A 25831-nucleotide genomic window follows, 5' to 3' on the forward strand; every position below is an offset into this window, starting at 1 on the left:
TGTCCATACATTAATGCCACTCATATTAGCTTAGGGAAAAGCTTTTCTGTCCTCCCCTGGGAGTCGTGAGCAAATAAAAAGCATGGCAGAAGAGTGAATGGAAATTATGAATCAACGCCAGCTTGGATGTACACCAATTCAATGATTTACAGGTTGTTCACAGAACACATAATAAATTAAACATCCTCAAATTAAATCCTGAGATCTGATGGATGAGTTATTCTGTTCCAACATTTCCAGAGGTCAGCGGTATTCGCTGACCTATATGCAAGCACAGAGTGGTGAACAATTGCCTTAGCCAGGAAATGAGTCAGACATAACGTAAAAGGAAATTGCAAGATGCGGCCGTTATATTTAGAGAAACGTTGTCAACTATGTGGTTAAAGCAGATTCCAAAATAATTATGTTATATTAATACAAATACTATGAATCATCCTACGTTACATAAGCCACTATTTTGGCGAACCAGTCACAAACATTAACGAGTGATGGGCAGTACTGACCTAAATTTTTAAGTATAGTTTGTGGTTCATGTCAAGTGATTAAATGCGACAATCAAAAGCATTTGTAAGATAATCAGTGGTTTACAATGACAGTCATAGCCCAGCAGCAACAAATAATGCTCTAAAATTCTGGGTTATTCCATACAACTGCTGCATAAAGTGATGCAAATGTACTACTAAATCAGCAGGGATAGGCAGTAATAAGAGACGTTTTCATAATAATGGAGAAAAAGCGGATATTAACAATGGCTCCAAACCCCATAAACTGAGATTCTCACTTCAGTGGTTGGATCATATTTACCACTTTTGNGTAGGATCTGAAGGAGGAAAAACATCATGAACAGACTTGTTTTCAATAAGGCTTTTTAGGAAATCTGCTCCATGGTGACACCACAAAACAAAGTAAAGGACACAGAGCAAGTCAGAATGGCAGTCAGAAACATATTTATACATATTCAAATTTGGATATTCAGATTGAGACAAAAACAGCAGTTTGGGTTTAGTGCAGCATGGCTGTGTGTATCATTTTGCTTATGCAGCGTCATTAAAAGTGTTCGTAACAAAAAAGAGCACCTTGTGGTTCCCAGTTTGCATTTGACCATTTAGTAATAAAATGAAATGTAGTGATGATCTAATTATAATTCATAATGGAAGAGCAGACATTCGCTGTGATTTGCTGCAATCATCCTGTCCTTTACATATTTTTTTTTCCCCTTACAAAAAGGCACCAAAAATGATGAAAAGTGTTATTTAAAACTCACAGTGAATAGAAACGAAAGTTTTATCATAAAGGATCCTATTTCCCCAAAGATACAGGTGGATTAGAATGAAACTCATAAAATGCAATTAAGGTTAACTGAAAAGTATTTAAAGAGTTATGCAGCGCGGTGCTTATAGATTCAGTTGCATTTATCTGCCATTTGTTACTCAACTGGTGAGGGCTTTTCCAGTGTACATCAAGGTGAGAACCGAAGCAACAAAACCAAATCATGTTAGAGAACTGTTAGAAGTGTGTGTGTGTGTGCTGTGAGTGTTCATTAAAAACAGAGCAGCTGTCTTCAGACTGGTCATAATTAGAGTACGGGCCTGGAAGTGTAAAAGAAACATGGCACTGTAGGAAAACAAAGACAAAAGTCAAACATTTTATCAGGTTCAGGAAAGAGGGTTAATACATTCAAAGAGATCTCTCACAACATTTCTCTTTAAGCCATCGACACACATACTCTTTTTTTTTTTAAATCTGAAGAAATAAATGAAAAATCTCCATAATTTTCCTCTCAAAATATGCCTGTGCTTTGAACAAAAATAATTTAATTAAAATTCATACATTCTAAAAAGCATCTCTCTCTCTCTAAGTCAAATAAATCCACGTGTCGCTCATGTGCTAAAGACGTACTGCAGTTTAGTCTGGTGAGAGTTCAGTCCTGTGTGACAGGTGTAAAGTAGGTCTCTGCACTCATTAAATAATCTGAGGCACTGGGGCCCTACAAGGCTACAGGGAATCCAGCACTGCCCATCCTGTGAAGGACACTTAAAGAAAACACGTCCAGGTCAACCTGCCGCCATCCTGTGCTTTCCACCTCCCAACTGTTATGTGATCTGAATAAAAAGAACATTTTCAACATTTCTTATTGAAATATTTCAGGGATGTTCAGGATTTGTCACCGTCTAAACCTCAGCTACATTCAGTCATAATGGTTAAATAATGAAATGCGGGACTTCCTTTATAATCCCAACCCAATCTCAGATGTTCTTCCTGTCTCAGTGATTTTTAAATTATCTATATTAGGATTCCCCAAAGGAACTCAACTGTTGATAGCTGTCGTTGATCTACAGTCTTCAGAAAATAGTGAGCTATGCCTACTTTCATATGCACATTTTTAGGTGAACATTATGTTTTTGATTCAACATACCGACCATCCCAGTGTTTTTACTTCTATGACAACGCAGAAGGAGAAAGAATATCTGCTGCTCCACCCTCGTTCTGTCTACGTCACATGACTGCTGTGCAGCCAAAGCTAACTTGGGCATAAAGACAGAGTTTAGTAGAGAGCAGCTGAAACACCAGTCCTTAACATTTATGATGTCTAAAGCAAAGCATCAAACTGAGAAGTACAGAAAAATACTTCCTCTGTATACTGGAATAAGTTACCAGCCCAGTTAAGGAGTCATATGAAAACAGAGGAAACAAGCTAAAATTACGCTATTATTTTAGCAAACTGCTCCAAATGAAAATAGCAAGTCTTTTTTAAAAGAAACTGTACCTGTATGTATCCGGCCAGATATATCTTTATGAACAAAAGATAAAGCTATGAGTGTTTCAAGTTGTTTTGTCAAAAATATTTCATTATCTTAACTTTTAGGTGGAGCAGCGTCCAAGACACAAAACGGATCAGATACTTCAGCATCTTGTCTGTCATTAGTAAGTAAATCAATTACTACTGATGAAATGTACTGTTCTTTCAAAGATATCACTCATAGAAGCAGAAGAATCAAGCTGGGATTATGTCTGGGGAAATGCGTAATCTTAAATCACTGGGATCTGTATGTGTATCAGGACATTTTTGGTCTTTATTTTGACCTGATTAAATTTGAGCATAAAGTAAGTGTCCCCTTCAGTCGTCCTGAAAAGTTATGACATGTTGGGGGAAAAAATCCCCCAAAATCCTGGCTACTGAGTGAAATGTAAATAGAGCCGAAAACTGATACAGAAAACACTAAATTTGACACCCCAAGTTGTGGATGCTACTGAATCCTGATGCTGGTTCCACATCCTTACATTCCCAATGGCTTTAGAAAAATGGCTTACGGTCACACAATTCCTCACTGTGAAACAATACATCCATCCAGCTGATGGTCCACATACTTCTGAAACAATGAGTTTAAGACTGCCCTCAACCATCCCTGTCTGTTCTAAGTATGCAACAGATGAGCAGGGTGAGTTCTTCCCCACCCGGTTGGCTGACGACACACACAGCTCATACACTCATTCAGGTAACAAAGAGGCTTTCTGTGGCCAAAGAAGAACTTGTAGCAAAACATTGCAAAGTGTGACTTGAACCACATTTAGTTTAGTTTAGTGAAACATTTCTCAAAATATGTACAGCTAAGAGCAACAACTTAGTGACCACACTGGCATTTTAGGAAACAGGCTTCTGTAAACAATAAAAACATGTTTTGTAGTGAATTCTGTGAGGTACTGTAGAGATTTATCTCAATCTGTGCCCCAAATAGCTGAACCAGAAACATAAAAAAAAAAAATAAAAAAAAATCGGAATATACTGTAAGTGATTTGCCTGGTAGTAGATGTGTTGGTTTGTGTGATCACAGTGGCTACCTCTGTACTACATCACTAATCTCTTTGATACAGTTGTGCAGGTTGTCCAGCACGGTGTTGGACCCCACACTGCTCAGGCCCCCGCCTCCAGAAGAAGAGGCCCTCAGTTCCTGCAGGCTCAGCTCCAGCTTGCCCACTGCCTCTCGGAAGGCAAATTTGTTCCTCGTTTGAGGGATGCAGTCCACGTAACCTGAGCAGCAGTCCAGCAGCTGGTGGCCGGCGTCCAGAACCTGGCTGCTGGAGGGGCTGTCGGAGCTGGCGCTGAGCACGCTGCTGAGCACGCTGCTGAGGCTCTCGGCGCACTCCAGCAGGGCTTCGCGGCTAACCCTCTCCAGGGGCACCCTCTCCACCTGCTGCCTGGTCCGCCGCAGTGCCATTTTGGAGCCAGCAGATGGTGTTGTTTGTGAAGAGGAGGCGGTGGTAGCAGCTCCGTTGGCCATTTTGGTGGGAGTCGTGTTGGTGCTCGCAGGACAGGAGGAGGAGGATGAAGAAGCAGGAGGCACTTGTGGTGGTGGCACTGATGGTCTACCTGTCGTTGCTCCTCCTGACATTCGCCCTGACCTCTGACCTTTTACTGCGTCTCCGTTCACTTCCACAGGGGCTCCACTGACCTGGTCCTCGCTGTCACAGCTGTAGGACTGCTGCAGACCGCGTAGGGTCGGAGGAGGAGGAGGAGCGCAGCGGGGTTTGACCAGCCGTGGCCTGTCCCGCTCTCCTTGGTGCTCAGACAGCAGCTTAAAGCGATTCCCCTGAGAGTCCAGCCCAACCAGGTGCACATCGGCTGGGCTGTGCTTCAGCGTCGGGGAGATGAGGACCGGGACTTTGTGGTTATGAGTTGAGCTGGAGTTCTTGGAAGGAGACGACCAACTCTGCTGCCTGTCCAGCCCTCCACCTTCCTCTCTGCCGTCTCTCACCCGAGACAGACTTTCTGATTCCCCGACCTCCCCCCCGACCCCAGGCGCCCTCACCCCTACAGCAGTACCCCGGGGTAGTAGCTTGGCTTTTGGCCTATCCCTGATTTGCGCGGTTCCCTCATCCATCCTCCTCAACAAATTTTCGGAGGGACGAGCGGCCCCGTTCTCCGGCTGAGAGGTTGTGGAGGCAGTTCTCTCCAGAGGCGGCTTTGCGCTGCGGTTCCTCGGTAAAGTCAGAGCCATGCGCTCCAGGTCCGGCAGCCCAGATGACATCGAGGAGGTAGAATTGGACCTAGGGAAAGGTTTCGGTCCTCCGACTATACCACTCTCATCTGAAGAGGCTGTTTTTCCAGTACGAAGCCCAAGGGTCTTTTTGATGAGTCTGGGGGTGAAGAAGCCAGCCAGTCCACTCCAGCTGCTGCCGCTCGTCAGCTGAGAACCGAGGCCCCCGGCGGACGGTTTCTGTCCGAAAGCGGCCCCACAGCAGCGAGACTGGGACTGGGTGGTCTCCGCGTGGGAGTGAGAGGGAGAGAAGCCCCCTAAACTGTCCGACTGGGGCAAGGGTGGAGGTGCGCTGAAGTCAGCCGTGGGTTCGTATTTCTTGTGAGGCTGCGTCTCCATCTCCCGGAAGGAACTGCTCCTCTTGGGAGGCGTGGGAAGGTTCTGTTGCACCTGGGAAGACGGCGAAGAGGATGAGGAGGAAGAGGAGGTAGACTTCTTTTTAATGAAGGAGCTAAAGAAGCCAGTTTTGCGGTCTCGGGTGAATGTGCCGATGTCCTGCGCATCCTCCAAGAGGCTGCTGGGAGATTTATCTCGAGGTTGCTGCTTTCTTGGGAGAGCTGGGGAGCTGCTTGATCGGCCGTCCCCTCCGAACAAAGAAGTCCAACCTGAGGAGGAAGGGGAAACAAATAAATTACAATCTCAGGAGGTCATACATGTCTGATCGAAAAAGGAAGAGAAGGGAAGTTATTTTAGTCGATGTCCATACATTAATGCCACTCATATTAGCTTAGGGAAAAGCTTTTCTGTCCTCCCCTGGGAGTCGTGAGCAAATAAAAAGCATGGCAGAAGAGTGAATGGAAATTATGAATCAACGCCAGCTTGGATGTACACCAATTCAATGATTTACAGGTTGTTCACAGAACACATAATAAATTAAACATCCTCAAATTAAATCCTGAGATCTGATGGATGAGTTATTCTGTTCCAACATTTCCAGAGGTCAGCGGTATTCGCTGACCTATATGCAAGCACAGAGTGGTGAACAATTGCCTTAGCCAGGAAATGAGTCAGACATAACGTAAAAGGAAATTGCAAGATGCGGCCGTTATATTTACAGAAACGTTGTCAACTATGTGGTTAAAGCAGATTCCAAAATAATTATGTTATATTAATACAAATACTATGAATCATCCTACGTTACATAAGCCACTATTTTGGCGAACCAGTCACAAACATTAACGAGTGATGGGAAGTACTGACCTAAATTTTTAAGTATAGTTTGTGGTTCATGTCAAGTGATTAAATGCGACAATCAAAAGCATTTGTAAGATAATCAGTGGTTTACAATGATAGTCATAGCCCAGCAGCAACAAATAATGCTCTAAAATTCTGGGTTATTCCATACAACTGCTGCATAAAGTGATGCTACTAAATCAGCAGGGATAGGCAGTAATAAGAGACGTTTTCATAATAATGGAGAAAAAGCGGATATTAACAATGGCTCCAAACCCCATAAACTGAGATTCTCACTTCAGTGGTTGGATCATATTTACCACTTTTGATTACATGATGTCAACAAATGCAGCATCTGTTTCGAAACAAGAATAAATGCAAGTATTGTGTTGTAATGCTTCACAGAATACAATTGTTGTGAAGTAACCCTTTTAGAGAAGTATTTGTCTTTGTGAAGGCCTAACTGAACACAGTGATAGATTTGTAGCCAAATATTGCAGAAAAGGATTGAAAACGTTCCCACAATCTGACCCATCCCTACAAGAGCCCTAAATAGCTGAATTCAATTATATATTTTTAAATAAACTGAGCAATAACAATTTTTTTCCATCCATTCAACAGTGGAAAAATAGTTCAAACTGCAAAAGTAAAAATATAAATCATTTTGGGGGCAAGGGGATTTACGGACATGATCCATTAATGATTATAATGCTAATCATTATTATCCAAACTGGGAGCTGCAGCATGTTTCCGCTAAAAGGCTGTCAACATTCAATGAGGGGTAGCGACTTATAAATGCAAACTCATTGATAACAATTAGTGTATTTGACTTTATGATACAAGAAAAAAAAAATTCAAATTTAATGGGAAAATCTCAGCTAAATACAAAAGCTGTGAGTTTAAAACACTACCTTGACTACGGTGGTCAAAAACAAAACATTCCCATTTCACTCCTTGCCCCTCATCTGAGCCATTAACTCCCAATTTCTAAAGAAGAGGCTTTCCCAACATTTCAGCAGAGAAGCAGCTGAAATCACACAAAGTAGAAGCTTTGCTTCCAAATATGCATGTCAAATGTATAGTATATGAGCTTGTAACATTGTGTAGTTTTGATATCTTTGATATTAATAGTTTTTAAGCAAGCAAATCGAACAAGAACAAAAAAAAAAACAATATATTGGCACATAAATCAAAATGAAAAACACTGTTTATATTTATATATTCTTATATTGAATGAAAAAATTCACACTATATTAAATTTAAACCAGTCAAACATGCATTTAACATATTTTTGCTTATATATATATATATATATATACACACATATATACACTTGGCCAGAAATCCAACTACATTTTTAGACAGATTTACAGTTCATCTTTGGACCAGGGTACATTTTATATTTTGATCTTCCCAAACAAGCATAAGAAAAATATTTGCCAATATGTGCTAGAGGACTGACAAACTGTTTACACAACATATGAAATATTAGGTCAAGTGTGTTTATATATAGAGTTACTGTTTAGCTTTATCACTACCTAACTGTCCCTTTTCAACCCTGCTAACAAGAAGACAGACCGTTTCAATGGGACTGATTTTTAAAGTGGATCACAAAGACATGCTGGATTTCAAATGTTAGTGGACAGATTCTCTCCAAGGGACTGCATCAACATTTTGTACAACTCTGTAGCTCTTTTTGACATTTATTGAAAGATAAAACTTGCAAATGCATCCTTATTACTGTGCTTATTCTCCTCATATCATCATTTGCTATTTGGTTGATTCATGGGTGTTAGGATTTTGGGGCTGAGTAAACATGGCATTTGTTTTTGCCATGTTTTGTGCTTGACTTAATTTTATAAAAACAATCATTAAAAACAAACTCAAATGCATAAAAGGGAAGAAAATTAAAGAGCTGTTATTAACACACAAATGAGCCGACAGAAAAAAAAAACATGCAAATGTCAAAATGTTATTTAAATACAATAAATAAGCAATGAGTTATCTACATTAAATATTAGATGTGCTATCTGGAACACATTTGTTACAGTCACAAAGCATTGGTTTGGAACAGGAATAAAATAATGCAACAAATACAAATAAATGTCAAGTTAGATTAACAGAACATATACATGTGTGCAAATCATTGCTAAGAAAAAAGCTGCTCAACTGCTTAATATACACAGAAAAGATTGTAGAGGACTTTAAGAAAGCCATGCAGATTTTTACATTTAGTTAAACAAGGATTTAGATGAGAGTCCTTTAAGGTACAGCAGAGACATATCAGCCAAAAAGACTGAAAAAGTAAACTTAAAAATCTCAGGAGGCTGGTAAGACAGAAACTGCCTCAGGTTTATTGGGAGCTTTGATTTAAGATGCTCTAAAAGGGTAATGAGATCAAGAAGCTTCTATCAAGCATTTTCCTCTCCATTATCCCAAGGATAAAACACAATTCAGCACTTTTCCAATTCTTTTATTGCAGATCTTTGCCAATTTCTTTTTTTTTTTATCAAATATGTTACATTTTTACAGCTTAGGATGTGATTTGTAGTTTTGTTTGACTGGGCACCATAAAACAGTGTGTTTGAACAACATTTTTATTTCACTGGAAGTGTTGGTCATCAAGGCGTTTTGAAGCTTTGACAGACTCTGGGTGAAGCGACGAGCTGGTGAGAAAAATCACAGCCTGTCTTTTGAGCCGGCGTGCTTGGCGGCGCTGCAGCTGCTTCTGCGTGTCGGCAGCGTTGTTGTCAGGAGAGCCTGCAGAACCGTAATGTGGTGTGGTGAGAGCGCGGGCATGCCTGGTTGTACCTGAGTGGCTGTGGGTGCTGTGGTCAGAGTGGCCGTCCAGCCCACCCTCGATGTTTTCCTTGTTCTCTGTGTGCTTGTGGAGTGTGCGGGATTTGGAAGGCAACAGGGGCATGTCGTGACTCACAGAGTGCGCCGTCTTACACAACTCCTCTGCAACCTCTGCAGAGGGGGAAAAAAAAAGAAAAAAGATTACATTTATGCCAATTTTTTGCTACAGATACAATCAGCAGATTTCTCTAAAAGATAGTCTGTAAGCGCTAATAGAATCAAATTTTTGTATCTACACAAATCATTGTGATGATTTTCAGGCTTCAGCTAACCAAGTTTAAGCTTAAGAATTGATAAGCAACTGAGAAAAAGTGATTATTACCTTCTGAAATGCTGGAGTCATGGAACATTGTCTCAAAGGCCTGGTGTATCTCTGCAAATGAAGGTCGATCTAAAGGACTCCACTGCCAGCCTGTCAGAAAAGATACAACAAATGGTTTTAATACAAAAAATCTCCAATATAAACAGAAGAAAATTAGATACAGAAAAGACAGCAGTCAAAAATACTGTTTCACTATAACGATTGTATTTGCTAACCTCAGTATTTTCTGTAAATCCACATTTCTACCAACAGTTTTGAGTTCAAAGTTGTTGTTTTTTTGTTTTTTTTTGCAAGTTTTTACGTTATTGTTTCAGCTTTGCAGATGTTGCATTGGATAGCAACGTCAATGAATGCAGTTGCTACTGTGCCTCGTTTTCAAACTTGTGCAACACTACAAATGTGTTGCACAACCATTTTAACCATTTTAACCCACACCACATTGCGGTTCTGCAGGTTCGCCTGCGCATCATAAGAACAGCTGTTCTTATGATGCTCAGTAGCATCCATCTCTGCTAAGTAGCATCCATCTCTGCTACTTAGGTCATAGGTCATATGTAAGACAGATGGTACTTACATGCTCTCATTAGTTCATAAACTTTGGGCGGACATCCTTCTGGTTGCTCCATGCGATAGCCTTTCTCAAGGAGATCATACACTTGAGACAAGTCTATGCCTGGGTATGGAGACATGCCGTAGGTGGCAATTTCCCACAGTAGCACACCAAATGCTGCAGAGAGAGAGAGAGAGAGACAGGTCAGTGATAATCCAGCACATCTTTAGATTTATTAATTTTTTTTTGTTTTATTGCACTGTATTACAATTACAGTTGGGTTGGACAATATGGAAGTTGATCCGAGTCTTTGATTGAACTGAAATGGACTGATTTAAACTAAACTGGATTTGTATGACTGGAAATAAACTTGACCTGGCATTTGTAGAGCTACATAAATGAAACAAACTAAGTGAACAACAATTTTGAAATCCTCTAAATATGGATAAATGCACAGGGGGGGGGAGGTTGCTCACCCCAGACGTCAGATTTGATGGAGAAGGTGTTGTATGCAAGGCTCTCCGGTGCCGTCCATTTGATGGGGAACTTGGCTCCGGCGTGGGCAGTGTAAGTGTCGCCGGTCATCAAGCGGCTCAGACCAAAGTCTGCAACTTTAACAACGTGATTTTCACCCACCAGGCAATTTCTTGCCGCCAGGTCCCTGAGGAAAGAGTTTAGGAGTAGAATTTGAGGAAATGGCAGGAAAACCATCCATCCGTCTTTATATCTGCAGACGCACCAAACCACACGCATACCTGTGGATGAAATTCTTCTTCTCCAGATATTCCATAGCAGAGGAGATTTGTGTGGCCATGTAGAGCAGCACCACAGCATTCACCTCAGACTTTTCACAATCTCTCAAGTAATCCAGGAGGTTGCCATGTGGCATGTACTCTGTCACAATGTAGAAAGGAGGCTCCAATGTGCACACTCCTGTGTGGGGAAAAAATGAGCGAATAACAATCTTTCATTGAAAAAAAAAAAAATGTGGCATTTCTGCCAGCATGAAAAACATTGAAGCGAACAAGCTGCTTAATAATTACCCAGTAGCTGAACGAGGTTTGGGTGTTTAACCTCTTTCATAACCGCCGCCTCTTTCAGAAACTCCTCCACTTCCATAGTGTCCTCCTGCGCAGGAAGAAAAAGGAAAAGATTAGGAAACCTGCAATACCTACAACCACCTGCAGGTGGCGATCTACAGCTGTTCTTATGATGCTCCATCCATCTCTGCTACTTCAGTCACTGCAAATAGTTTTCACATATGAATGAATACTCGGTTCCAACCTTGAGCGTTTTGACAGCCACAGTGAGGCTGTACTTCTTCCAAACTCCAACATAAACCTCCCCGTACTGGCCTCCTCCCAGCTTGTGCTTCATGGTGATGTCTGTGCGCTCCATCTCCCATTTATCGTGAATGGGAGAAACGCCATACACAGTGGGCTTGTTGCATTTGGGTGCAGGGTAGTGCAGCGTGGTGACCAGGCCGTCAGGTACGGTGGAGTGGTGGTGGACCAGCTCAGCCAGGGTGGCGAAACGGCTCTCGGACGTGACGTACACCTGAGGGGAAGGGCGGAAAGCAGCGAAGGTCAGAATTTTAGACGTACACTATTTTGAGACGTAAAAACAAGAATATTCAATCAAAACAGTCATGGCTCTACCTTTCCATCAGTGGCCGTGTTGATCCGGTAGTGGTACACTCTCCCCTCGTATCGCAGAGAGATGGACAGCTGGCCGGGGCTGCTTTCACTTTCCCGGACCAGAAAACTGCCGTTGATGAGGGAGGAAAGCAGGTACTCTGCAGCGCTGCGGGAGACCGGCCCGTGGTACCAGCTGTGCTTCTCCAGGCTGTTGACGGGCGTGATGTAGTTGGAGGGCACCCAACCCTGGCCGTTCTTCGACCGCACCTCACTCCACTCTCCAGACTGGTTGTAGCCCAGCACACGCAGCTTCTCACCTGGAGACAAAACAAATGAGATGAAATTAGCGACAGTAGCTTTGATTACAGGGTGCATCACAAGAACAACCTCTACCAGAGAACAAGTCAGGATTTGAATTAGTCTCAGAAGCAATTTGGACATTGATTATTTCTGCCAGTTTTTGGTCCTTGGAGGCAGTTCCAGTCCAGATTGCGAGAACATTTTAAGTACCAGTCTAACAGAAAAGGTGTCATGGAGATGACACACCTGCCTGTAAAACTAGATCAAACACTGCTGCAACAATGGAGGTGACAGAACCGAACATCAGTCATACAGGGCTAGGCAAACCCAGACATGTAGCGACTTTGTTTGTTGTCTTTGTCTGACGTCAGCGCAGGGCACATGAGGGAGTGGAGACGCCAATGTGCTGAAAGGAGGCATCGGTTAGCCAAAACACTGAACAGAACAGAGGTTGGGACATGCCTGCTGGATGCAGGTTAAAATGAAAACATATTAAGAGACATAGGTCGACATGAGATGAATGGAGTTTGCGTGGATCCTACATGAGAAATCAAATGATTCATTTTAAAATCCAATTAAACCTACAATGACTATCATACAAATGAAAACAGAAAGGACATTTAGAAACTGTTCTGGCTACCCTGACTCACTGTCCTCATTCAATTAGAAGGTCTGTAATTTATCACATTCTGCTTAATTGGACTTTTAGCAGTGTTCTGCGGTAATGACTTTTGTATTTCCTTTAATAAAAAAAAGCAGCAGTTGCTAGTATTTTAAGAGATTAAGAGAAAGCTGACATATTACGCTTCTTTAAACAGGTTAGGATAGGTCTATACAAACCATGTTCATTACATTTTTGGCACAAAATCATCCTTGGATAAGTTGATTTTAGTGTGATCAGTTCTGCCTATTTAGAGCTCCTGTGACTTTAAATCTAAATAAGAGGCTTTTGGTCGCGCCTCTTAACTCAACCTTTACACTCTCATGTGAAAATGGCCTCAAACAGAGCCGCAATTATACAACCATACATGTTTGAAAAGCAAAAGTAGAGCCTCCTGCACAACCAACAACAATGTAGCAAGTGGTTTCTGAATAGTAAGTCAACAGCACAACATTTGTCTTTTCCAGCAGTCATTGTATAGCATATACAGAGGTAAAACCAGCAGGAACTCAACTGGGGTTGCTGGGTAACGACATTGATTGTAACTTAGCAATCGGGAGGTTTTTGAAACTGCCCGTTTTCCAGACACCAAAATATATTAACTTATTGCCATAAGACAAATGGGCATTTTTTTAGTAGGTTGTTTTTAGAAGAAGTAGAAACCCAAATGGAAATTGTACAAAAAAATCTAATTTTGCCTAACAGGTCAGCTTTCAGAGCAACATATTCTAATAAAGCAAATAAATTCTGAGAAAAAACGCACAATGGGTATCTGCGGCTTACAAGATTTTTTTTTTTTCCTTTTTTTTTCCAGTACTCAAATTTTGAGAAGCAAATGTTGAGGATGGATACATGGACCAGATGATAGATGGATTCATGGAAGGCTGACAGAATAGATGGACAAACCGGTGGACAGATGAAAGGATGGAGGGATGCTAGATGGATAGAGGAAAAGATGACACATGATCTCCTCCGCTGCTCATTCACCTGTTAGTATTACAGTTGAACTGATTTAATGTTAATGCAGCCATTAGAGGCAGCCAGTTTCCACATGCAGCCAAGTCTGGGAGGACACATGTGCTGGCATGTGGGAAGAAATCTCAGATTCACTCCATGAGTCAGGGTCTAAACATCATTTCCATCCCGGGCAACTGGCACAGGAAGTCCTAAAACTGATGAATTAACAGACTGCCACGTTTAAGACTTTAGATCTGTTAGTATCGTGAGCCTGCCTGTGTTTGAATCTGACTGAATCTGCATCAGTAAGAGAGCATCTCTGATACTGATGCCGAGTAGAGTGTGCAACTCTTTACTATGAGGTCAAACCAGACAATTCAAATGTTGAATTATTCTGTTGATTAGTTAAAGAAAATACTATGAAAAAGAAGATGTGCTGTGGGTTCTGTTGCCTGTTGCAATAAGCAATTATTTGTATGATAAACAAGCTCAATTTCCATTCTGATGATTTAATATTTTTGAAGGACGATGTTTGCAGAGACTTCATAATCCATTTTATTTATGGATTCAGTTGTGTCTTTTTTTAATTTCCATTTTAATTATTGCTTTTATGGTTAATTTTGGATATTTAAGATATCTTCCAGTTCCAGTGTTGAGCGCTCTTTACAAAATCAGATTTTGATAGGTCTTTGATAGAGCAAGAGCTAGCATTACTATGTCATTATTAATATTATTTGAAAATGGTCTCAAAACAACATTTATGTTTATTTCAACAATTACTGGGACAATTTTATAACAGGCCTACATATACAACTAATTGGTATTAGATTTTCATTTAACAAAAAAAGGCAATGAAGTAAATATAGTGGGTTAAGGTGTTCAATTGAATAAAAATGTAGATATTTATGTATTTGATCCAATTAATGGATAAGAATTTCTAAGGTAAAAAAAAATAACTTTTCACAAATAACTAATCGGAGCCGACTGAGGAAAAAATGTCAAGGTCTGATTTCTAGTTAATCACTTCATACATCTCAGATTTTGGGAGAGTATTTTCATGTAAATGTATTTAAGGAAAATACACAAAACAACCATAATAGAGGAAAATTGAGAGAAATAAACTGACTTTTATGCCATTAAATGTGCTGTAAAACATGACCTGTTAAGTCATCTCACTCTTACTGAATTTACTTCATTTACTGCTCAACGACCTTTACCTGTTTTTCATAGTCTGTCATTTTATTTTAACTGTGTAACTTTTTGTTACACAGTTAACAAAAAGTTAACTGTGTAACTTTTTGTTAACTTTTTGTTGCTGCTTCTTGGCCAGGGCTTCATTCGAAAAGGTTTTTAATCTCAATGGATTTTCAACCCTTTATTGGTTTAAAATGAACAAAAAGGGGAAGAAAATTATCGTAAACTTAACCGTACAGTACATGTGCATAGACACATAAAAGACTGTAAAGGTCCTCGATGATATGATCGACAAATGAACTCCTGCTGTGTAAAACCTTAAGGATGTATAATAGAGAATATATGATTACCTCTTCAAAAAAAAGTTGTTGTTTTTTTCAACTTTAGGAAATGATAAAACAAAAACAAAAAAAGCTCAATGGAGGAGTAAATAAATTGAGCTTTACATTATCTGCTTATATAATGAGGTGTAGGTGTGGCTGATACAGAACATTCCCCTGGATTAAGTTAAGCTTGATCTGACATAATTATGTCTCAATGGCAAACAGTGGATCTACCTGGATGACTACAGTGATGACGCTTCTCTCTGATCTGTTGTAACAAAATTCATACAGGATGTGTTTCTTTCAAGGGTGGGGTGCTGAACAAACGTAGTCATGGAAAACAAATACCTGAACCTAAAAAACATGTCAATGATGTTGCTAAGTACCAAACCTATGGGATGACAGACTTAAAGAATGTAGTAAGGTGAGAGTATTGAGTTTCCATCCATTACATTAAATTCAGTTTGTAAATTTAGATCCAGTTTAATACAACTATTGTGGGTGCACTGATAAATAGGCTCAGATTTCCTTAATTTTGGGAGATTGGCTGATACTTGCATGTGAAACCGATCAAATGCAACCATCTTATCTACCTCTGCAAAGGTCTAAAAATCAGCCACTGTCTTCTTCTGCTCTGCCTAAGGAAGATTTGACTGACAGACCCACTCACCAGGTCATGTCTGCAGTTAACAGTCACCTCACTGTAGCGCTGTTTCTCGCTATATTTAGCAACATTTCGGCCAAAAAAAATAAAATAAAATAAAAAATGGTATTGGCAGGTCAGGCTTCTTAAATATTGGTAGGTGCACCCCTAGCCACAATATAAACACACATCTTCAGTTTATGTTACAGATTATTTTACCTTTGGTGATGCTGAGTGTGTTGTCCCCACTTGCAACAAAGTCATAAAGTGCAACGAAGAGGTTGGGGTCGCTCTCAGTCGCCCCCAGCAGGTTTTCCTTAGAGCTCCATCGCACTGCCTCGGTCAGAACTTCTGGGAGAAAGGAAAAATTAAGGGTTAGCAAGTGGCACAAATCAATGGCTCAGAAAATAAAATAAATAAGCATCTGGTGCTGAAAATGTAGAAAAAAGTCAGAGAAACTTATCACAGTAAGTTTCTCTAATCCAGAGCTGTGGTATTAAGTCTGATGACCTTATAAATGAAAACACTCTCCTTCTGATTGTCTACCTTTCTGTCCTGCTCCATCAGTCCCCTGACTGAGCCCTGTGCGAAGCTGCAGGCCGCTGAGAGCTGCCCATTCATCTTCAAAGCTGCTGTTTGCCTGAAGGCACCTCAAAAGCATCACTTTACCCAATGTGCTCTACAAAGAGCTCTGTTATCACCGACTACACACGAAAAGACTGCTGCTTCTGGCCTGAGCCAGGTGAGATCTGAGGTAGGACTGTTTTCCATCTGTGTGTATATAAGAGAGGAAGAAAGAAAAGGGAGGAGCAACAACGCTAAATGGGTGCCAAAACACACACACACACACACACACACACACACACGCACACGCACACACACACGAAGATTAGCTGGTACAGCAGCTGCTGGAGCTCCTGCGTGTCTGAACAGCTGCTCAATGACTAGAAGAGGACTTCATTTGAGGAAAGCGAACAATCGCTAAATGAGCAAATGACTTGAGGCAAAAGATACAGTGGTGTTTAAAGAAATACTGGTTTAATTTTCTCAAAAATAGATGTCTCAAAACACATCCACATAACCCCTTCAAACAGAACATGACCTCATTTGTCAAAAAGTGTTTTTGTTTTTTTTACCAAATAACTAAAAGATACATGGAATACCGCTGAAACTCTCACAACCTTGCTGAACAAGTTTTAATCACTTTCAAAGTCCCAGCCCAACAACAATCATACCAATAACAAAACGAGGTTCAACCCTGAAACCAGCTGATCCATTACAGATTCCTGCTGGACGATTAGTCAAACTCTATTCCGTAATCTTCAAACCTGACAATCTTGCTACCATTTGTTTTCAAGCTGATCAACACTGATCAGCTGATCTGCCTTTACGTCAATGGAGAGCTCACAAAACCAAGTTTATTTTGAAACAGGCAGATAAACATAGTACGGCAAAAGCTCAATAAGAAATAACAATCTGTAGTTAATATTGCCCAACCAGTGGGAAACTGAAACATGCATTATCATCCAAAACAGGCTGTGATCAGGGCTTTGCCATTTTTAAAATACAATAACTGCATGTTTTCTTTTGTTGACATGTTCAGCACCAAGTCAGCTCAGCTGTTTATTTAAAAAAAGCACCATAAATAAATAGATGAGAAGTTAATACAGTGAACAAAACAAATTCTGTAAATATAGTACAATATTTTATTTTAAAAATATTTTTTTCTGAAGTTTCCCTTTTCCACAATTTTTACTCATGCTAACATTTTCAAAGTTGTGATCTACTCTATAAACACTGCGAAAACTTTGCTTTTCTAACACCTTCACATATAAAACTATTGATGAATGATGGCTCATTTCTATATTGTTTTTGGACAGAATAATTGAACTCTGAAGCAGAAGACAGACATGGTTTAGGCTAAACAACCTAAACCTAAATTCAGAATACGTTTGAACGTATTCTGAATTTTTTTGTGTAATTTTGCCAACATGTGTCTAGTACAGATAACAGATGATACTGAATACTCACATTCATACTTTTCCACAAAAAACCTTCTATGAAGCTAAAGGGAAAGGAGAGAAGTTAAACTTGCGTGTATGTAGCAGCATAGAGCTGAAATTAAGAGAGTTTACCATGTATAGATATGAAATGGTTACCAAAGCAACCAAAATTTAGAAAAGTTATGGTTTCAGAACAGCTAAAGGATTCCCACATACCATCCTTATGGTCATTTTAAAAGAGATCGTACAGCTTTACCATAGCGTTGTTCCTCCCCTACCTGTTGCTGCTCCCTGTTACTCAGCTGGCTGAAAGGCTGCCTGTTACATGTTCTCTTAAGAGTGAGGATGTCAAACTGGCCATGCCCTGTACCATAAAGACAACATGATCTCCCTGCTTTGGCAGATCAACACGTATTAAATTAAGTTTCTTCTTGTCAATGTCTCATCGGTGTCACCACATCTACACAGCATTTGCCCACCTTTGTTCTGAAGGAGCATACACTGCATCGCTGCAGTGGCCGTGACCTGGCTCAGCCACAATTCCCAGTACATCCTCTGTTTCGTTGCGATCAGCTACTAATCCATGTAAAAAAATAAAAATAAAAAAAAAAAGGTGGGTTTTAACAGCCTTCTTACAAAGTTACAGGCGGGAGCCACTCCTCTAGATCATCTTGTTCACGGTGAAGCTCAACGGCACCCTGTGTGAAAGAAATTATTTCCAGACGTCCTTGAATCAGGATGTCTAAACATCCGACACTACAGCGGTGATTATCGGCCTCCTCTCCAGCTTTAATGTGCCACGGGAGCAGTGAGACTTCTAAGGTCCACGTGGAGAGCACAACCATGACTTGTGGCATCTGAAGTCTAATGCGCTCAGAGAGGTAGAAAGTGGCAGAGGGAGGGTGCTGAACCAAGTGTGGTTGAGGGGAGCATGTGTGCACAGAGGTTGGGGCGGGGGGTGCAGACTTGGGAAAACTGAGCTCAGTGTGGTTATCGTGTGCACATGTAAGAGTGTATAAGGGCTGAAGTGGGGCTGCGTCCAACGGCAGATGGCTGGTGCTGGTCCTCTGGGGGGGAGAGGTACTACTGACCCACGCTTTGTTCTCTCAGTGTGTTTCTGTGTGTGTGTGTGTGTGTGTGTGTTGCACACGCCTGCAACTGCTGCAGCCACGCCAAGCCAACTGTCTGAGCTGCTCCCGTTACACACTACATATCGCATCACTCTTCTCAGGAATGTTTTAATGATATACTGATATTGTGCCAGTCATAGCTGTCAAAGGCCCCAATCTGAAGAATATAAATTCCAGTCATCACAGAAAGAAAAAAAGGTTTAGCCAAAAGCTCTGCCGCAGATTACTTAGCCACATTAAATGACTTCTTCATTTTAATTTTAATTTAGAATAATACTAAAACAGACTAGCAGCAAGATGCTATTCACCTTCTCCTAACTGGTATCCAACGTGCTGAAACGTTTGATTGAGGGCGCAGTTGGCCTGCGTGAGGTTTGTCGTGTGTCGGCCCGGGTGCTTTGGCGTGTGTGTTTGTGTGTGTGTTGTGGAGAAACCACAGCACTGTGTCGAGCAAAGCAGAGAGGGTGCTCGCGAGTCCGAGAGGAATGCCAGGCCGGCTCGCGCAGGACAGCTGCGACAGAGGTGACCCTGCTCCCAAAGCACACATAGCATGCAGAGACGCATACCTGCATCGCATTCGCACAAATCAGCGCCGACACCGGTTTCCCCGGCCGTCCCTGCAGCTGTTTGTTGGTGCCTCCCAGTGCCAATAAAACTGTCACTCCACCAAGCAGCAGCCATGGGGAAAAGAATTGAAACACCGGCATCACTTAGACACCCTAATCAAAAACAATACTGATTGTATGTGAAGTGCACAGAGTGGAGAGGTAAGGGTGTATTTTTAGCTGCTCGAGAAGAAAACATGGCAGCAAAGACATCCAGAAATAACTCTCCACATAGTGATTGTGGCGCTGAGATAATCGGTCGGCCGCCTGCAGGAAGCCTGAACAAAAACCCAGAGACAATGTTGCGGATGAGACCCACGTACACAAGACGTTCCATAAGCCTATATGGACAGGCCTTATCGTATCCGAGCACTTACTCATATACAGACAATGTAGAAGAGAAATATAGGTGGGACGGAGACGCATGAGGCTGAGGACGCTCAGGGAGGTGCTGTGGCGAGTCAGAGGGTTTTTAGACAATAAAAGATAAAGCTTTTGGTGTTTTAGTTCAAGTTCTGTCATGATGATATGACATAATAATTATCTGTTGGAACAGAGACGGTTCTCCAAAAACCCCTGAGATGACTAAATGTAGGCTGCTTTTAATACAAATAAAAAATACAAATGTAATTTGCAAGACTGATGAAATGTGTGAACTGAGTCATTTTAAGCCAAATTCTTGCATTGTTTCTTTATTTTCATATTAAACTATAAACATACTTTTTTATTACAGAAATACTTGGAGAAACATTTTTAGAGCTTTGAAAAAACAAAAATTATTTGAGCTGAACTATATTTTTTATTGAACCGTTGAAATGTAACACTTGATTACAGGAACCTATCAGTGGAAATAACTGTAAAACCTTAACAACAATACAAACTGAAATTGATATATATATATATATATATATATATATATATATATTCTTAATTTGGTTCATGACAGAACCCTAAAGTACTTTATGTTGCTGGGTTTCCTTTATGGAACAAGACAACAGACTAAGACTTTACCTCAAAACAGTTAAACTTGTAATCTAATGTATCCCAGACAAATATTACCAAAAAAATATTCTAAATCATCTTGTGGTTTGAGTGACTGGTACTGATTTTCTTCTCAGCGTCTTTTCAGTGGTAGTGAAAACAAATGTTAATTTTCAGTCCTGATTACAGGTCTTGATGTTTCACAAAGTGTACTTTACTTCTAAAAGTTTAGAGACATGGAAAACAAAGTTTTGATTATGTCAAAAAACATGTGGCAAGAAACAATCCAACAGCAGTTTTAAGATTCCTTTTTTTACTTTTTGTGCAAATTTGCTCATTTTTAAAAAAAATTGTGTGTGTTTTGTTGCATTTCCACAGCTAAAACTGTGCCAGTAAAAAAAAAAAAAAAGTTAGCGTAGGTTTATACTGGGTGATGAAAATTTCTAGTTTCCTTTTTGTACAAATTGCTAATTCTGGTTTTGCCTCTTTGTGTGACACATAAACTGATGGACAAACTGAAAACTTGTGTTGTATTATTCTTATATCTACAACCATGTGTCCTTAATGTTTATCTGTTATTTGATTTTTGCTAAACTCAAAAAAAAAAAAATGCAGATAGCAATGTGACCTTTGTAGAGCTAAAAAGGTTTGGTTATATGAATTTAATAACCAAGAGAAACAAAAAACTACCAGTAACTGACCAGCAGACAACATGAACAAAGTGATTTAACACATTGTCAAAAAATAGCTTCAGAATGAGACAAAACCCTCTGCAAATGTTAAATGGAGCAACTAAAATAAACAAGCACAAAAAGAAAAACTATTTGGTTTCAATTACCTTGCCACAGTCCCTATGAGATTACCATTTGCATTTTGGGAAGCGGATAAACAAAGAGCAACTGAGAGGAAGTCAGTTGTTGCTAAACAGCGTCAGACAAAGGACAATAGTCTCCATTAAGCCACTTCACAAAAAAAAAAACCTACTTCATGCTTATAATTTGAAAACTTGCATAACATTCTGAAACTGACAAATCTTAGGAATACAGACAGGAAAAATACTTTTTAGAGATCTGCATGAACATCACATCCAAACCTGTATGCACATGTCCTCTACATTTCTCACCAACTTTCTTAGAGCAGACTCACAACTCCCTCATTGATGTTGCAAACCTGTCTGGAAAAAAAGACGTATAGCTGCACATGACCACACAGGCCCTTTGGATGGTCGTCATGTAGACTGTCTACAAGTTAATACACAAAAAAAAAGCCAGAGAAGAGAGACATATCAGCCGTGACCTATGGGGCAGAGCAAACCTCCAGGAGTGGATCAGAACAGGAGCCGGCTCTCGCCGGGCTGCCCCTCTCTGGGCCTGTTATGGCTTAGTAATGGGCTTTAAGTGCTTCCCTTCTGTGTGTGCTGGAAACAAAGCTAAGTGCTCCTTTATACGACAGCAGAGTGTATGACTAGCATATGATGACTTACAGGGAAAAAAACCCTCACCCACTCAGCTTATACACACAGACTGCTGGTATTTCTACATATAATGTAAAGCTTAATATGTTTATTAAACCAAAATGAACTCCTCCAAGATCTCACAAAGGTTAGTTTAAAATAAACAAGGCTGTAGTTATGGAATATTTTGGTTATCAAGTAGTCCCAGCAACAATTTCTCAATTATTTGGTGAAGCATCCAATAGCAGATATCAGACTTTTTTCTTAAGGTCCAGTTTTCAAATCCACAAGCAGAACAAAGTACAATATCATTAATGCACAACATATCTCTGCATCATATACCGTCAATTCACAATTTTTTTTATTTATAATACAAAGTCTTCCTGGGAGACTAGAGCCAACAGCCATCTTGGTCTTAAATTGATCCAGGGAGGTGATAAGAGGACGCCTGTAGCAACAAGAGCTTTTGTTAAATTCACATAAGGTGCCAAACTCAAATGACTCTGACAACTAAACTCTCAGAGTCCAACAGTTTAGTTGATAGTTCAAAACTTCTTCCATTTGTAATTTAAAAACAAATATTTCGCAAAATTTCTAAAAATATTTCTTTGCCAGCTCACATCTGGATCTGCTGATCACAGTTGTTCCTTTCCACTGTCAAATATGCTTTGCTCAGCAGAAGAAATTACCACAAAGTCAGTAAGTTGACGTAATTCATTTGGCTTCCTTAGAAAAGTTTTTTTTTACCAACTTGCATTATAATCTAAATTTGACTACATTATATTACAAGTGACTGAACTGGAATCTGTGCAGTTACAGTGTTAATATGTTTATGTGACCGCATTGGACAGATTTCCTTACGTATTTTTAGACATGAACTGGATTCATTCGTCTAGCAAGTATCTTGAAATATCTGTGACGTGTTAGCATTTTACAAACAAACTGAACCGCACTGACAAAACAATTTGAAGGTTGTTCACCAACTCATGACCTAATTATCAGAACACATCAGCAGTAATAAACAGAACCTAGTTTACTCTCTCAGACTGAGATAATCTGTGTAAAGATACATGACCACTGTTTCATCTGCGTTGTGCAATTTTGCAGATAATTATTGTAAATCTTTTTTTTTTTTTTTTTTACACCTCATTCCAGTTCAAACATTATGACTTGAGGCCCTCCATCCGCTTTGGTCTGTCGCAATAAGCTATATATCTATGAATGCAATGTGAGATCATCTCTTAACTGTATTGGTGGGAAGTTAAGTGGAAGGAAAAAGTGTGGAAGAAAAAGGTGCACAGGTGGCAGGGGCACCCGCAGAATGTGAGAAGATTGGAAAGCTAAGTCAATTTCAAAATGAGCTACAGGTTGTAAATAAAGCAACCCAAGTTTCCTTATCACTTGAGTAGAGCAACAGAATGATCAAATCCATGGCAAACTACACTGATGCAGTGATTAATGCAAAACAAACCCGACCAAGTACTGAGTGGGGATATTCAAGAACATACTTTTCACTGGACCAACATTCTGCATCTAAAATTTCTTTTTTAAATTATCTTGTTTAATTGCTAACCCTCTATGGAAATGAATTATGGATTTTCATTAGCTAAAAGGACAAAATCACTCTGTATATAATTAATCTACATAACGTACAAGTTTTACTTATGGTCCAAGTTACTGCTATGTTCTGTCCTATTTACTGGATATTATGGGTATAGCGGTTCCTTAAATGAAGCACCTCAATAATTAAACTGTTCTGCCTCTAAGCTTCGTTAAATTACGTGTTACCATTTAGCACACCATGTTCCTCATGGGAGATTATTTATGATGAGTAACGCTCCTACTTCCACCAATGAGTTGTTAATGAATGCTAAGTGCTGGCAGCATAACGCACAATGCCTGCGTGTTTACCATTTTTCGGGGGACCAATAGGGATCCTTAAAATAACTACCATGATGCATGGATGCACTGAATCTAATTTCAGATTTTTGAGCAACTTTGTCCAGGTTAAATTAAAAAGTGAACTATTATCATTATAAGCTAATTTTCTAAACTACAGGAAAGTAATTTTTAGGGATGCACAAATATAAAAGTTTGGGCCGATATTGATATCCGATATTAATATTGCTGTCATGGCAGTATTTACCAACATTTAATTTTATCAAAATTTTTATTTGATTGTCAGAATAATCTATAGATTACTCGATTACTAAAATAATCATTTACAACAAGCCCAAACTTGAGATAAGCTCAAATGTATGGAAATCCTCATCTTCTTCCAGTCCTGCGAATTACATGATGCTTTGCCTCAAGACAATCCTAATAAAGATGTTTGTAATTGAGCCCTTTGAGGGATTTTTTTCAGCCCTCAAATACAAACAATGTATTTTCAGCAAACACGTGCTTAGTTTCTCCTAATATAATCATACCTGTGAAGTCTCCCGATTTTCCAGGAAACTACCATATTTTACCTCCCTCTCCAGCTGTCCTCCCATATTAGTATTTTCCTGTAAATATCCCGTTTTGAGCCACCCCACCCTCCCCAATACCCTCTGTTACGTTACTGCCCCATCCCTCCACCTCCTCCCCCTCTTACCTCCAACACCGCACCAAGATTTCCAGTCCAAAACATAATAGAACCTCCAACTTTAATGTGTCATGCCAGATCATTTTCATTCCTGAAAATCTGAAAAATCCTGGCAACATGACAAGCCCTCCTCTCTTCCTAGAGAAACATCAGTGCGTGGGGTGTTCACCGTGCCATGTCCCCACAGGTAGAGAGGAGTGTTCACCACAATACATTTAATTCAAGGGCTGAGCAGGAATGCTCCGCACCTTGTTACGCATCTCCAAACTCTGCAGTGAAGCTTTTCTAAGCCATCAATCTGTATGTAACGACATAAAAAAAAATGGAGCCAAAGGCGAACTCTTTCCCTTTAATTAATCACACAGTTAAGACGCCTCAAGCTGTAAAGTAAAAGAGTACTTTCCATCATCTTGCTTAGGTGATTAAATAAATCACACTTACTTGGAGTAAAAGCTGAAAAGATTCACGGATGAGGTTTTAGTCTTTGACTCCAATTGCCTTTTCTTTGAGGCTTAACCTGCTGATTCAAATTATGATCATTTCAGATTTTTCTGTTAAGGAGATTAAAGCACAAAAAAGGGTGGGGTGAGGGGAATGGTGGCATGTTTTTTTCCCCTAGTCTAAAACATTGATCTTGCATGTGGATTCTGCCAAGCAAAGATTCTTCACTTCACTTTTGTCTTGCACTATTCTAGTTTCAAATCACCAAACTAGAGTCAAGCTAATTCAGATAAGAGCACCGACCCGACCTTTTCTGGACAATTTCTTTGTGAATGTGCAAAAATACCACTATTCTACCTTGATCAAGCTCACATTTTAATAAGTTCACTTTATCTTCAAGCACTATTTAGTAATTTACACAGATTTCTGGTGTTCTTTGAGGCTTGACTTGCCAATTCCAATTTTAACAGATTATATTTCCGTGCACTATAAAACATTAAAAAATGTGGTTCAGGTTCTTTGAGGTAGTCAATTTGAGCCCAAAAGAAAGAAATATAAGGTCATCCCTATTCATGCAGCAAAGTGCAAGTCCATAACCTTCAACAGATTTTTATTAAACTCAAAAATGTGCATAATGTTTTCTGTAGAAAATGGTAAGGTGGGAATTCTTACTTTGAAGCAAGGATGGCTCTTTATACATCTCCAGTACTTTTTAAAATTAATGATATAAAAAAAATTACAGCCTTTTCTATGTTAGAATAATCACAAGCATCTCACTGAACATTTGAGCGCAGTAACACCACACAGTGACCGGATTAAAGGGTTTCCAACTGATCAGCTTGTTGGATGATTATTAGAAGCCGGACTTGCTGGATAATCCTCAACAAAAGCTGCACCATTTTACATGTTCCTTAACAAAAAAAAAAAAAAAAAAACTGTAAAGGAAGACATGAAGATGGGTAAAATTTGGATAGTA

The 25831-nt window shown here is 39.9% G+C and overlaps 1 protein-coding gene across 4 annotated transcripts in view; it reads right to left on the reverse strand.

Moving 5' to 3' along the window:
- Positions 1 to 1270: 1270 nt before the first annotated feature.
- Positions 1271 to 25831, reverse strand: part of abl2 (c-abl oncogene 2, non-receptor tyrosine kinase) — a 31072-nt gene continuing 6511 nt past the window's right edge. Inside the window, exons 1-11 of one of the 4 annotated variants that reach the window (XM_007552678.2) lie at positions 16202 to 16420; positions 15875 to 16003; positions 11599 to 11894; positions 11225 to 11497; positions 10984 to 11068; positions 10696 to 10873; positions 10417 to 10601; positions 9965 to 10117; positions 9391 to 9480; positions 9021 to 9179; positions 1271 to 5641 (exon numbers count right to left, since the gene is read on the reverse strand). In XM_007552678.2, coding sequence (XP_007552740.1) covers positions 3837 to 5641; positions 9021 to 9179; positions 9391 to 9480; positions 9965 to 10117; positions 10417 to 10601; positions 10696 to 10873; positions 10984 to 11068; positions 11225 to 11497; positions 11599 to 11894; positions 15875 to 16003; positions 16202 to 16316 — 3468 coding nt within the window. In that variant the 5' untranslated portion in view covers positions 16317 to 16420 and the 3' untranslated portion in view covers positions 1271 to 3836. Of the gene's footprint in view, positions 5642 to 9020; positions 9180 to 9390; positions 9481 to 9964; positions 10118 to 10416; positions 10602 to 10695; positions 10874 to 10983; positions 11069 to 11224; positions 11498 to 11598; positions 11895 to 15874; positions 16007 to 16201; positions 16421 to 25831 lie in introns of those variants that run through there. The other 3 variants (XM_007552677.2, XM_007552675.2, XM_007552676.2) reach the window with 3 other exon arrangements.

The sequence above is a fragment of the Poecilia formosa genome, unplaced genomic scaffold, assembly GCF_000485575.1.
Source record: "Poecilia formosa unplaced genomic scaffold, Poecilia_formosa-5.1.2 Scaffold52, whole genome shotgun sequence".
Taxonomy (NCBI): Eukaryota; Metazoa; Chordata; class Actinopteri; order Cyprinodontiformes; family Poeciliidae; genus Poecilia; species Poecilia formosa.